Raw genomic sequence first — 15706 nt, 5'->3', positions numbered from 1 at the left:
TCGTGGCGTATATACGTTTCATCAAAAATTAACTAAAGGTTGATATAAAACTGGCAAATGACTATCTATAGACGATACTAGAGGTCACGCACTGTCATTGTTTTTTCCATAGGCTTCCATTATAAGAAAAGACTATGCTGCATACCCCAAAATTTAGAAATGAAAAGAATTAAAATGTGATTCAACATGTCATGCCAGACACCAAAAAGTAATAATTGTATTTAGGCTTAACGGTTCCATTATTTTACAATTTCTCTTCGGAGACAACTACCCCTCTGGTGAATGGCATATAGAGGCCAAATGCCCACTGACACCTACTATTCTAAAGTGACAATTGAAAAGTCCTGCATTCAGTCAGACACTTGTAAAATAATCCAAATGTCACAGAACAAAAATTGTATTGTTTGATTTTGAAACAAATTTTATGATAATTGTAAACATTACCTTTTTATTCAATCATCTGGTGCTTCATTGATACTAACGGGTTTCCCTACATTATTACAAGTATCAACTCTGATTCTTACAGTGTCTAATTGACAGTGACTGTTAGAAGGCGAAGGCATTTAATATTTTTGGCTGTTTTGTTTTCGCTGAACGTCTCACTGAAACCATTATAGGTCATATCACGACATGCCAGCTTTTTATGATGGAAGCAGACTCAGACCATTCCATATGCCTTTTCGGTCATTATTGTAGGCTTCAGTGGGAACCTTGCATTTGGTAGAACCACGGACCTTTCATGTCAGTATAATATAGCGGAACGAACAATACGTTGTTTCTACATTAAAAGTTATTTATTAAGCTGTATATTTGAAACAATAAGATGTACTTAAAATGATTGACCATGTAAAGAGTAAAACACATCAGCAGATAAAGTTATGAAATACCATAATCAGGAAGGGCTTGGAATTTTGTGGTGTAGCTGTATTGTAAATAAAATCTGAAAAGTTGATCCCTCGGAAACACTGAGAACAAGGCAAACAGTGAAAATTGCAGATTCGGTTTGATTGAGTCTGTTCCTGAGCAGTAATGGAAAATGCAACACTGCCCGTGCCCCCTAGCACCGGCTTAAGCAGTATTCAATCTTCAAATCTAAATGAGTTGAAATCAATGATCCCGAAGGACCAGAAAATATAACAACACTGAGATGAAGTCGGGGCTACTTTTTACGGCCGCCACACAGTACTTAACACCCGCAGTTGTGAAGTAAATAAAATCTGAAAAGTAGATCCGTCGGAAACACCGAGAACAAGGCAAACAGTGAAAATTGCAGACTCGGTTTGATTGAGTCTGTTCATGAGCAGTAATGGAAAATGCAACACTGTCCACGCCCCATAGCACCGGCTTAAGCAGTATTCAATCTTCAAATCTAAATGAGTTGAAATCAATGATCCCGAAGGACAAGAAAATATAACAACACTGAGATGAACTACATGAGGCATAAAAATTAAGGTAGTTTTGCACGTTTAATAAGCCGGAAATAATGCCGTAACTTGTTGTTCCGGTGTTCGTAGAATAAAGCCTGGAGTAGGCATACGGAAACAAAATAATTCATTACGAATTAAGGACAATCCGGAATAAATGTCTTAAAACGGCGCGGATAGCTACGTCTAGCTACGGACAGAAACGTAGTAATCCGTATCGATCCGTACCTCAGCCGTACCTCAGAGTAGTCATTCGTATTAATCCGTACCAAAACGTGGTCAAAACGTATTCAAAACTTATTCCAAACTTGCAAGTTTCTCCAACTTTTGAACATGCACAAAAGTTTGAGAGAACCGTAGCCATTTGAGCGTGACTTTAGTCCAACTTGGCTGAAACTTATTCATCCGTAGTTAAACGTACTTAAACGTAGTTATCCGTGCTGTTACGTACCTCGCCGTAGCTGAACGTAGTTATCCGAGGCTGCTCGTATTTAAGCATAGTTCAACGTAGTTTACCGCAGACCCGTCCGTGCGCTGGGCAAGTTGCAAGGCGCAGTAAAACGTAATTCAACGTAGTACCTCGTACCTATCCGTACTTATTCGCGTCCTGTATTGTTTTGTTTGTTTCCTGTTTCTCACCATTTTTCCCGTATTAAGACGTACTGCTCCGTTGTTATACACCCACAGACTGATCCTATCCACACCGTACCTCAACGCACGGACATATCCGTATGTGTGACTGTAGCTTAACCGACCAAGTGTTGGCCTTTTAATTGTAACTGTAAAAACAGAGTAGATACTATAGTGTCATTACTATCATAAAAACACTAACGTACACTGTCATTCGATGGTACATATTTTACTGACCCGAGACCTTGAACTATATTTAATATCAAAAGCGTCCGATAAAGTTCATTTAAGATAGGACATTACACCCATTACACTATAATATTAGATAAGTCTTCGCTAAGGTTATAACCTTAATCGCAATTTTAAGGGATTTTTTTTAATCATGTGTGATATCTTAACTTGAAGATACAAAGTCGAAAGTATCATTTGTTTGTAAAGATTTTAGTTGACGGCTATTAAGATCCACTAGAATTAGTAAATAAAAAGATGAGCGAAGCAAGTGAAAATGGAGCTAGCGAAAAACCGCGCCTGAATTTAGAAATCGTAAAGTGCAGGGGGATATTGATCGCTAAGTGTGAAAGGGATGAAATCGAGAAAATGGAGATGCGAGATGACGATATATGGGTCTGTACATTCCCCAGATCAGGTACGTACAACTCACTCACTATAATACATAAAGAATGCATTTTACGCTCGTATAAGCTACATGGCTATTTTCACCGAATACCGGATACTAGTATTCGTTGTAAATGAAATGCATTTCGGATAGGTTCGAATATTGCATGGACATTAGAGACCTCGTTTATCCTATATATTATGACTAAAACATTTACTGACTATTTTTTTTTTTTTACTTTAGTTGATTTTTAGTGAATGGTCTGACTCCTCCAGAGATCGACAGCGGTTCAGCAATTAGCGTGTTTAAATCAATATCCATAACGGACGTTTGATCTCGATAAAGTATACATTACATCTCTAAATGAAGTTAAATGTCAGAAAAGAAGTAGGAAGTGAAATAATCACTTCATTTTCATAAAAATATGTCGACCACATTTTTTCATATCTTAAAACTTGACGACCATTTGACATTTCTTCAACATATATCATGAAAATTAGGAGAATATGTCGGTCAACATTTTTATGATATCGATGAGAACTAATATTTGGTTGTTGACAAATGATTTCAACATGATATCATTTTTTGTTTAAGTTGACTACATTGAATGCTTCTGAAGGATTTTTGATATATATATTATTAATTAAACTATCATAACAGCAGTGTGCAGTGTAACGGCCGTAGAAAGTCTACTTGTACTTGGATTCAGTGTTGTTGTGTCTGGTCATTCAATAGACATGACTGAGCCGTGCCATGAGAAAACCAACATAATGGGTTTGCGACCAGCAAGGATCCAGACCAGACTGCGCATCCGCGCAGTCTGGTCAGGATCCATGCTGTTCGCTTTCAAAGCCTATTGCAATTAAAGAAACTGTTAGCGAGCAGCATGGATCCTGACCAGACTGCGCGGATGCGCAGGCTGGTCTGGATCCTTGCTGGTCGCAAACCCACTATGTTGGTTTTCTCATGGCACGGCTCATGTAATAAAATTCCTCTTAAGCTAAGTACCTCCATTAACAGACTTAATCCAAAAGAATTTGCTATTACATGTATAATATAATGCTTATGTGCAATATACGCTTCCATAGAATGTGATATATCTCACAGTATAAATCGATACACTCGCGGGTGAAAAAGCTCGCGAATTTCCAATTCCGTATGTTTTGCGATCATCAATTTTAGCAAAAGTTACGAAGTTAATATTGTTTATTTTCACTCGACTATGATGACATGTTTTGGTGAACGTTGAAATTTGATCTTCATGACATTCGCGCACAATTTAATGTCTTAAACTTTTACACTTATACGGTAATTCATGTTATATTTGAAGGAACGACATTAACTCAGGAGCTTGTTTACCTGATAGAGACTCTTGACTTCGAAAAGGCAAAGTCTGTTCAGCTAGATGACAGGTTTCCCATTATAGATGTTAAAGATGATAGATTTCCCTATTACAGAGGTATGTGTTCATAATGTCATTCAATAATAAACATCATGAGTAATTATTTCCTTAATACAGATGTGGGTTTTCCGAATTAAGTGTCAAATTACAGGTGTAATAATTGAAAAATCTGTAATTCAAAAAATGCTTTTGCTTAATACAGATTAAATTTCTAAATCAATGTATGCGTTTCAAAATCATAGATTTTAATAAAAAAATAGCTTAAAATTTCCAGGTCATAGGCAAAAATGTTACAAAAGAAAGCAATTTTAAAGTTACATGTATCTATATACCAGCTGCGTCAGAAAGAGCTCAGCAGAAATCAAGTAGCCTTGCGTTCATGTTTTGGTTTAACTTGCGAAGTCAATTGTAAAACCATTACGATTACAAGATGTTTCCATGAATAGGAGTTCACTTTTCTGGCACCAGGTGTAAGATTTTGATAAATACTTTATAGTAAATATGTTAGAATTGGTATCGGATTAATGTTGAGCTTGAAAGCATAATAATATGATTTAAGAATTTAAACGATATTAGCAAGATATCATTGCTGATGTACCAGTATTATCGTTAAGAACTCGTGTTATTATGATCAGGAAAATTATAGTGACACCATGTCTTCCCCCCTCCCCCCCCCCCCCCCCCCCTCTTCACATATCACGGTCTGTTTAATTCAAGCCAAAATATTTCAACTTCCAGGGGTGAAATTTGTTGAACAAATGCCTTCTCCTCGAATGGTAAAGGCACATGCGCATTTCGATTTTCTGCCTGAGCAACTGCAGAATGGAAAAGGAAGGGTAAGACTTGCCGCATCACATGTAAAGTAGCAACAGTATTTTGACTAATCATTATTGGACAGAGAATAAGCGCAGAATAAAGTTTTTCACAGATTGCGTATTAGAGAAAGTAACATCTGACATAAATTTAATAGTTGGAAGCTATTACTCCTGGCTAGTTGTCTAGCGCATTGGCAGAGGGCTTAAAGGCTTTCCTACGAAGTTGAAGGCCCTGGGTTTGAATCTTAGCCACTTTCATTGTAGTTTGTACTTGGTAATGCACTTCATCACGACTGCATTAGTCGGCACAGCTATAAATGGGTACTAGCAATTTACTGGGGGTAAGGTATAAATGGTTTTAACTCTTCTTAAAATACGGTCTCTCAAAGCTCTACAGAGGATATGCTCGTTGTTTCACAAAGCGAAGGTGGATCAAATGTTTACATTTACATTTAGAACCATACGCACTACACTTGTTTCTACAGTCCTCTGTTGATTAACAGCTAACTAAGAAAACATACTCTGAAATTGAATGTGTTTACCAGCTAGCGTTAAACCAAAACGAAACAAATTACTTTCCGGTTCATGTATGTTCGTGGATATTCACATTATAATGTCTACGACTATGTGCAAATTGAAATGATTGTCTCATTTTTCAGATTATTTATCTGGCCAGAAACCCTAAAGACGTAATCACGTCTTATTTTCATTTACTGCAATGGTTGGATGAATTGAGGGACGATAACAACACGTGGACATCATTCTTTAACTCATTTATTGATGGCACAGGTAATTGAAGTAACCAACTTCGTTAAATTATGTCAGACACTGGCTTATGCATCAAAACAAACAGATGAAACGACATCTTTTAAATTATCAAATATTACATTCATTTTTGCCTTGAGGTTATAGTAACACTGAAACACTATAGGAAATAGGACGATGTTCTAGCTTCAATGGTGGGGGAAATAGCCAGTCTTGCTAACTAGCTTCCTCGATTGAAATAATTACTCATTTCACGTTGAGATGAGAACTATAAAAGGGTCGCTATGGTTTGTTTATAATGTAGCTGCCACATATTTTGTTACGAATATAAAATTTACATAATCGTGTTAAATCCATTTCTCGATAATTGTTTTCTCATATATTTGAGACGTGCCATGAGAAAACCAACATAGTGGGTTTGCGACCAGCACGCATCCGCGCAGTCTGGTCAGGATCCACGCTGTTCGCTTTCAAAGCCTATTGCAATTAGAGAAACTGTTAGCGAACAGCATGGATCCTGACCAGACTGCGCGGATGCGCAGGCTGGTCTGGATCCATGCTGGTCGCAAAGCCACTATGTTGGTTTTCTCATGGCGCGGCTCATTTGTCTATTTACTAACATGGTAGCAATTATTACTAAATCGATTGTAAGAGTTTTTGATAACCTCCCTTTATGACTCTAAGTGTTCAAGTTCATGTGCATATTAAAAATATTTTTTTTCTAAAGATATAATAGTGCATTTTCTCTGTTTGAATAGCTTCTCTATCTATTTAATGACATATCAATGAAAGCATTGTGGAACTTCAAAGTCTTAAGAAATCATTCAATCATATTGAGAGACTGGGGATTTTAACATTCCACATGTAAATTTTGAAATAAGAGTGTTGAAGCCAAGCATGGCTTGGAACCTCATGATAAATAAAAGAAAGGCGATAAAGAATCAGACACATTTACCACTCAATCAATAGGTTATACGTACCAAAAGATTATAGTTTAGTTTGGATAAACATTTGGAATAGAGTAGTAAAAAGATTTTGTATAATTAAGGTACTTCCGCCATCTTGAATTTAGAGTGACCTTCATTTGAGGTGTGAAAATATTGTGAACAAAAGCTTTCAAATGCAGCTGTTCCAGAGTACAAAAACAGCTCAGTTTGCAAGATCTGAAGTAAAAGTAGCTGTATAAAAAGTAATAATAAAATTTGGAAATAAACAAAGAAGATATTTTACCTGTATTTTTCCAAATTTTTGGTTAGATTTATAAATCCTTTCAAAATACTTCATTAAAAATTCATGAATGGCAAAAGTTATTTCAAAGTATCAATTAGTGCATAGGAGAATTGTCTTACCGAATAGAACTAAACTTAGTACAAAATCTGTTTTCAAATCTGACCACCTCATGTATTAAAACAAAAATAAATCTGTACATATTGCTATTTTCAGCATACATAAAAGTAGTGCAATGTGCGGACAATGATTTTTCTATGTATGGTGTACCAAACTGCCTAAAATTGTAAGAGAAGTCTCAGACTTAATGTGAACAAGATTTGCAGCGATCCAAAATTCTTTTCAAGGATTGTGCAAGTATAAGAAAATTTTAATTTACTATTGTGGACTTTATGTACTAACGCGCTGCTTATCTCACGGAAAATTTAATGGAAATGGAATTTTCGGCACTTCCTGCGCTAACTACCGAAATTACTTAACGTAACTTTCTCACACATACGTGATTGTATATTTATAAGTTATAAAAACAATCGAAATATTTGCGTTATCACGATATATGCAAATATTTTAGACAATCTTAAAACATTTGACCACAGTATTTCCGCATACTGGTCGGGGACAAGTTCGATGTGTATAATGATTCCTTAGAGGTTTCATGCGTCGTAAACTTGCCAATTTTGATCTTTCGACTTTTTATACAATGTGAGAATTTATGCAGCATGTAATAAATCGCAGAAAAAAATGTGCAACAACATATGTTAGGAGGTATTATAATTTGTATACAATTGTAGATAACCTGATGATTTGTCACACTTTCATAGATTTAAACAGATATTCTTGCATAAAAACTACTTTTTTCACTGGATCCGCCCATGTATTAACGGGAGAAAAATCGTGTGCAAACAAGGCAATTCACGTGCTGTTAATACCCGATTTTTATTTTTAAAAATGCTTACCCAGGGACGTATATGTAATTCTGCGCAGATTGACATCTAGTATCTACGTCTTTTTTCTTTCATAAAAACCTCTACTTGAAGCATTAAATATGCAATCTAAACCATAGAATGATTTACTGTATCAGTAAGTTGAGTAAGTAACGAATACGCTAAACTCCCATTTTAACTCTGCGTCAATTCAGATTTTGTAGACAACCGTGAATTTTAAAGAATTGCGTGTTTACCTGTACGATTCTTTGTTTTTAGGTATTATATTTATGATTTTGATATGTATCAATCAGTATGTTTTTATCTAATTTCTCGAAGAAATTATATAAACAGCTTGGAAACATGACACTACGTTCATACTCATCCGTACTCCAATATAACTCGAATGTAAAGTTATTATTCTTGAAGTTGTGATCGAGTCCACCAAATTGTGAACTGATATGAAAAATTATCGGTAATTTTATATTGTAATAATGAGAGATAACAAAATCGCTTAAAAACCTTCAGGATGTGCTTTTGATAGTGATGTTTATTTCTGAGCCCTGGATACGGATATTTAAAACATGTTTACCGTTTCCGAGAACAACTGGAATGGTAAGTAAAAAATGTACCGGAATCGTCAAGTCATCACATATGAAAACAATATATAAATCGTCGTGAAATATATTTTTATGCAAGAATAGCGACCTTCGGTCTCGGTCACAAACAATCCCGCGGGCTTCTGCAGACGTTACTACACACAAAAAAAAGCGTGTATTATCCCTACAATAAATGTGTATTGAAATTCCGGCATAGAAATGGACACTGACTTTACATTAGTGGTCACTGCGGTGTTGACAGCGGAAGCAGCGGTCCAGTACTAAGACTGTCTACAAAACCAAGGATAACGAGTTCTTTATCTGAAAATTACGAACATTGGGATCAGTGTTCAGTATACACCTGAAAATAATAGACTTGCTATTTGCCGAGTGCACACTTGTTTTCTATCATCGTTAATATAAAGTAAACTAGTAAATATTCGAACATATGCATGATCTCATAAACACTTCTTTATTGTATGTTCTCTGAAATTAACAAATAACTGGCTCAGCTGAGACACCATACTTAAAAGTAAATTCAGTTTATTCACCACGAGGTTCAAAATGCACGGGAGTCTCGTGATAGTACATGCCTTTATTTCACATGGTTGAAGTGTAAACAAATAGTTAAATTTGCTTCGTTTTATTTCTCACGGAAAAGATCGGACGGTTTTTTATATTGGAATAATCATAGAACATATATGCATTTAAAGTTGAAAGTTGATTGTTTTATACAGGACGTAAAACTGAAACAAGTAAGCACTTTTACTTTTCCAGCAATGTTCCTCAGGTGAACTTTGACATTGTTTACAAAGAGAAATCAGTTTTGTGTCATCTTGAAATGCGTTGTTCGGCTGAAACGTAAAGTTCCCGGAAAAGTTCTAAAATGGCTTATTTGGAGGATTTTTGTTTTATTTATAAATTCAACACAATGTGCAATATTTCCAGTTTTTGAAAATGATTGAAATCGAACTTGTTTTTAGAAAAAGACCCGATCTTTCATCAATATTTTGTCAGCGGATGCTTACAAATTTTAAGTGAAACGGCTTTCTTGTCCAAAAGAGGTGTGTAAAGCGAAAAAATATCATTACACATTGCGTTTATTCTTTAAATGTAAAGGATCGGTAACAAATTAAGGAGATCGGACAGTGCAAAACTATACTAAATGGATATCTCTAACCATTGATAAGGAGGCATATATATTTCAGTAAGGAAATCTGAGGTAAAAGAACAATCATATATTTTATTTCTTGAAATAAACATGGCGGCGAAATATTTTAGAAAAACTGTGCACGTGTTTTGCGCATTAGAATGTTTAACGACATTTTCTTGAGAAAATAGCGCTCGTGTGCACTATTTTGGCATTTCTTTGATTTGAAAATAAATATTTTATAGCAATTTAGGATGCATACGATACTAAAATTTTGCACCAAAAATGTTCACTCATTTTCTTCCAAAGCACTGTGGATATAGGGTTCAACGTAACTTTCATACTCGCAAGTTTACCTACAGATATATCTTTTCAAGTTTTATCATATATCTTTTGTGTCCTTGCATTTCGAAAGCTGTTTCGAGGATTCTGATTTTTCACATGGATTTCTAATTTCAATTTGCGGAAGTACCTTAACCATATATATATATATTGGGTAAAATATAACGCATACCTCTCTTTCATTGATAATTACACACAGGCTGTTCGATATTGAATATCTGGTTGAATATATCTACTTTAACCTTTACCCTGCTAAATTTCTAAAAATGACGTGGTCTGTCATTCAGTTTGGGCAGTACAATTTATTATTCGAAGGGGTGCTTACTGAAAATTTTCTGACAGAATAGCGAAAAGTGCAGAACATGATCTTGGTCTGTACTGTTAGCAAAGGCAGAATCACTTGCCGCCATAGCCTAAAGGTTAAACTTTCAGGAAAAGAACATTCAATTATATTAGACTAATTGCGTTCGTTTGAGCTTTTTGAAAACCAACATAGTGGCTTTGCGACCAGCATGGATCCAGACCAGCCTGCGCATCCACGCAGTCTGGTCAGGATCCATGCTGTTCGCTAACAGTTTCTCTAATTGCAATAGGCTTTGAAAGCGAACAGCATGGATCCTGACTAGACTGCGCGGATGCGCAGACTGGTCTGGATCCATGCTGGTCGCAAAGCCACTATGTTGGTTTTGTCATGGCGTGGCTCATATGATAACAATGTCAGACTTTATAGCAAGTTGTTTTTGTAAACATATTTAGCTCTTCATTGTCCGTGGCCAAGACATGTGTTGAAATACTGGGAGAGACGGAATGATAGCAATGTACTTTTTCTGAAGTATGAGGAGCTAGTAAAGGTATGTAAACGTATCGTGCACCATTACTTTGCTAAATTTCGACTGCATAGTAATTCGGACAATTTCAAAACTTATTATGGTAAGCTGAAAAGTTCTAACAATGTTTTTATTAAGTAAACATGCCATTAACGATAACTTTGTTCATAACTAACTTTGTTCATTACTTTGCTAAATTTCGACTGCATAGTAATTGAGACAATTTCAAAACTTATTATTGTAAGCTGAAAAGTTCTTACAATGTTTTTATTAAGTAAACATGCCATTAACGATAACTTTGTTCATAACTAACTTTGTTCATTATTTTGCTAAATTTCGACTGCATAGTAATCCAGAGAATTTCAAAACATTATGGTAAGCTAAAAAGTTCTTACAATGTTTTTATTAAGTAAACATGCAATTAACGATAACTTTGTTCATCATGTTCATAACTTTGTTCAAAGATATTTTTCTTAGTTGTCTGTTGCTGAAGACTGAACTCTCGTGCAAGGTTACTTTGTGATCAGTGCCACTGTGTGTGATAATAACATAACAAAATGAAACATTTAGCATTTTTAAGACTAAATGAGCCGTGCCATGAGAAAACCAACATAGTGGCTTTGCGACCAGCATGGATCCAGACCAGCCTGCGCATCCGCGCAGTCTGGTCAGGATCCATGCTGTTCGCTAACGGTATCTCTAATTGCAGTAGACTTTGAAAGCGAACAGCATGGGTCCTGACCAGACTGCACGGATGCGCAGGCTGGTCTGGATCCATGCTGGTCGCAAACCCACTATGTTGGTTTTCCCCTGACACGGCTCAAATGTATGTTTCAGAGGAATATGACCTCATTAAATGTTTGACGTGGATAAACTGTTACATGGTAAAGGAGGGCGGAACCTCTAGCTATATAGTTTATCAAATTTGTGAAGCAGTACTATTTAAAAGTAACGCTTCAGTGAATGGTTATGTCAGTGTCTTCTCCAACAGCGCCTTTGTTTTCATTATCATTACAACACGTATTTTGCATAAGTCTCCGCTGACAAATGCAAATAATCACAAAAGGTCTCGTGCTTGTTATTATTGAGCAAGAATAATTTTTCGAATACACCTTTGACGATGGAATGATATAACCTAGAGATAAAATGTATAACTACAGATATTGAATGATGATTTTCAATATTGCGTATTTTACGTATGTTCCTAGAAAACAAAACCTAACAAAATACTTTATTTCGTAAATTTGCAAATTTATCCAACTTCTACATGTATGTACCGTTGCAAGACAATTAAACGTAAGCTATTGTAGTATCCACTACCGTAATTGAACGCAACAATGCAAGATGACTTTTTATCAGTCCAATGCAATATTAGGGTAAAATGATATCATTCCAGACAGTCATACTTTAGTTAAGAGTCATATTAATGATCTGATACTATAAATGTGTAAAACAAGTGTTTTGAAAAAGAACTTTTATTAGGTTTCAGCATTAATATGTAATTTTCAAATAATTATATATTAAACTATAGCTATTTATTTATACAGATAATAATTAATAATTTTGGTCATTCCCAAGCTAAAACAATGTTTATGAAGACATTTAAATGTGAACCTGATTAACTGCAACATGTGACCAGTTAATGTTTTCATTCTAAATGTGTTTTGAAGTTTAGCATCTGTGTTATATATCTATGAAGTAGTAGACCCGTATTGAAATCGGCAGTTTCCGTTCATTTACGTAAATGTATTCTCCGAATGCAAATTCGATGTTCTCCGGTTGTTATGAAAACTAATTTTCTATTACGGCCGAAGAGTGTCGAAATAGCTTACAAAGGATACGCAATCTCACGGGAATTGCCGATTATGGTGCGTGCCCATTTTCCACTGTGGATGACTTTTAAAAGACCCTGTTACATCGCCGTTTATAAAATCAATGCTTTATCTGATTTCTGTTTGACTTTCTCTTACAGGACTTGCCAAAGGGTGTCCGAACAATAGCAAAGTTTTTAGGAAAAGACATTTCGGATGAAAATGTTGCCAGAATTTGTGACCATTGCAGTGTCGAAAATATGAAGAAGAATGATAAAGTGAATTTGTCCTACTGGAGGGATGTTAAAAAAGTGAATGACGACGCTGGTGGTGGATTTATCAACAAAGGTATTTAAATTTAATTAGGTCTGTACACTTTAGGTGTATCTATTGTACATGTGTGTTTAAAACGCGTAATAAAACATTTAACGCGGCTCGATAATTTTGCAATGTATTCTATTTAACTAATAATTCACGTACGAACTTTCTCATACATTAAGAAAGATAATTTATCAATACTGCAAGAACATCGACTAATTGTATGTTATCATTTTATTTATTTTTCGACATCAACCCATTCTAAATTTATACAAAAATACGCACATATACCGAGAGTTTACAAATTATATGGCAGAAAATTCATGTTGAAAAATTATATTTTCTTGTCCTTCGGGATCATTGATTTCAACTCATTTAGATTTGAAAATTGAATACTGCTTAAGCCGGTGCTAGGGGGCGTGTGCAGTGTTGCATTTTCAATTACTGCTCATGAACAGACTTAATCAAACCGAGTCTACAATGTTCACTGTTTGCATTGTTCTCGGTGCTTCCGAGGGATCTACTTTCCAGATTATATTGATATTTGACCTACATTTTGTATCAAAAGAAGATATACTTGAATGTTTGATCAAATTAAATCATTCATGTTTTTGTGACATTTTATATTCGGCAGAGGTCATAACATTTTACTGCATTACTCGATTTTGTTACAAATGTTATATAAAAGATAATAGGTAAGGGTAGATTTCTCGGAAGCACAGAGCATCTAAAACACAGCCTCAGAGCCACACATTTGCGAAGTAGGCCCACAACAAAAAGAAGCAAACAGCAGAATTATTTTGTAATATGAAGGATATCTGCATTAACTGCATTTAACAAAAAAATATATTAAGCGAAAAGTACATTAGTCATAATTTTACAAAAAGCAAGGGCATAAACCATTTTAATTCTCCATTGGCGGGAAACCTTGTATACTTTTAATATAAACAACAACACATCTACGGAAAATGTGTCACAAATATACTATAATGTTATATTGTATCGATATATTTTAGGGAAAGCTGGAGCATGGAAGCACGTACTTACACAAGAGGAATCGGAAAAGATTGATATCCTGCTGAAAGAAGTTGAAAAGTCTGGACTCACATTTGAGCTCCATTAACTGAGTCTTTTACAAGTTAAAGCTGAATGATTATTATGTATTTCAGTTCTGTGCATAATACCAAATTTGCCAAACAGGAACTAAAGATGTGATATTTATTTTGAGATATTTTATTGTAAAATTAACTCAAACGCATCATTTTTTAAACAAGTTGTAGTAATATCTTTAAGATTTTTTTTTAATTTTAATGTCAGCACACATAAGCTGACATGGGAGGATATTCCGAAAATTTCGAATGGATATTGTATGAACTGTGTTAAAATATAATGATTGCAGCCTGACAGATGGGCATAAACTAGCCTAGGCACTAGCATTCCTGGAAAAAAATTAGCTTTTAAAGCAACCTTTAAGTCCCGTGTGGCGAAAGGCAAAAATCTGTTTGTATTTGTAGGCTGTGATATTATATCTTCTGGTTGTTTGGGATCGTGCTTATCGTACTATTCCGTTTGAGCCATTGCAGTGATTGTTGCTAATATTTCATAACACTCACGAACAGACTCCATCAAACAAAACGGAGTTTGCTACTATGTTGCTTAGTTACATTCTATGTTTCGAAGAATATGCATCTTTTATTTTTTAGAATCATACATTTTATTTTACTTGATTGAAGTGTTACTTAAGAGGATAATCTAAACACTATGCAAAAACTGCCTTATTTAAATATTTACTAATTAAAAACTTTAAATTAATTTACAAGTATAATTCCTAAGCTTGATTGTGTGCATTGCATATTTACAAATATACTGGAAAATACGAGATAAAACCTCATATTTATTTGAATTAGTTCAGTGCTTATTTTAGTAAGAGTTTCGTCTTGACATCACTCTGTATCATACAAATTCCCTTTGCTTAGGTACAAACTGAAGTGTTTAAAAGCCAAAACATTTTACATATGTCCTGCAGATTTCGTCCGGGTAGTTTGTTATTTCGTCTTTCTTGTTTTGAATTTTATCTGCTAAAAGTAAATGCCACAGAAAGTCTACCCATCTCAACGGATAACCATAAGGAGTTTCCAGTCGGTGGTCCTCATGCTGCCTAGCTATTGATATAGTCTGACAGGGCTGTAAAATATGGGGAGCGGTGGTTTTATAGTTAAGATGTCGGTCATGGGTCTTTCGTTTGAGCCTGACTGGGGTCATGGCCACACCTTCTCATATGACATCAGTACTGGTTTTCCCAGGAAGCGGACTCGAGAGATTCATATAAGCTTGAAGCTTTCATATAAATCGAGCTAAAATAAATTAGTATATTAAACTAAAATAGAGGTATGCTCCTCCATACAAGCTAGGGCTTTTCGCGTCAACGGAAGGCTAAGAATGGTTGAATTAATTTAAAAGTTGTCAGTCATGTCAATAAGCGGCTGTTTCCGTTTCGAGTTTTAGTTGCACATAGAGCACAAAATTGGCATACACTTTCGTGACATACTTTGCAACTGTTACATGCATATTATCAAGTAATATAATATAACGTTACGTAATATTTTGATTTATTATACCTCACATTAATGTCCAATGCAAATTTCCCATTAGTTTAACTTGAATATTATATCATATTCCCCAATGATTTTGTAACTCATGCGCAAAACCGTTATTTTCAATTTCTGCGCAGGTGATATGATCCATGATTTCATATCACATGCGCAACAGCGTTATTTTGTTTTTCTGCGCATATGATATTATTTTTTCATATCACCCGTTGAGAGACTGATACTTATGCATTGATTAAAAGACTGAG

The 15706-nt window shown here is 35.1% G+C and overlaps 1 protein-coding gene across 1 annotated transcript; it reads left to right on the top strand.

Moving 5' to 3' along the window:
* The first annotated feature begins 2364 nt into the window (after positions 1–2364).
* LOC128546566 (amine sulfotransferase-like) lies at positions 2365–14748 on the top strand. Its single transcript, XM_053517359.1, has 7 exons — positions 2365–2700; positions 4001–4129; positions 4811–4908; positions 5547–5676; positions 10650–10744; positions 12693–12879; positions 13866–14748. Exons 1-7 carry the CDS (start codon positions 2541–2543, stop codon positions 13970–13972), a joined length of 906 nt encoding a protein of 301 aa, XP_053373334.1. The 5' UTR covers positions 2365–2540; the 3' UTR covers positions 13973–14748.
* Positions 14749–15706: the final 958 nt, after the last annotated feature.

Source organism: Mercenaria mercenaria, chromosome 11 (assembly GCF_021730395.1).
Source record: "Mercenaria mercenaria strain notata chromosome 11, MADL_Memer_1, whole genome shotgun sequence".
In the NCBI taxonomy this organism is placed as follows: domain Eukaryota; kingdom Metazoa; phylum Mollusca; class Bivalvia; order Venerida; family Veneridae; genus Mercenaria; species Mercenaria mercenaria.
The sequence above is the reverse complement of the archived record's forward strand: the minus strand, read 5'-3'. Positions and strand labels throughout refer to the sequence as shown.

Excerpts from the sequence above, each read along its gene's own strand:
- LOC128546566 (XM_053517359.1), top strand. The coding sequence starts at position 2,541 with ATGAGCGAAGCAAGTGAAAATGGAGCTAGCGAAAAACCGCGCCTGAAT. Across the intron at positions 5,677-10,649 it reads CTCATTTATTGATGGCACAG|CTCTTCATTGTCCGTGGCCA; the intron begins GTAATTGAAGTA and ends AAACATATTTAG. Across the intron at positions 12,880-13,865 it reads TGGTGGATTTATCAACAAAG|GGAAAGCTGGAGCATGGAAG; the intron begins GTATTTAAATTT and ends GATATATTTTAG.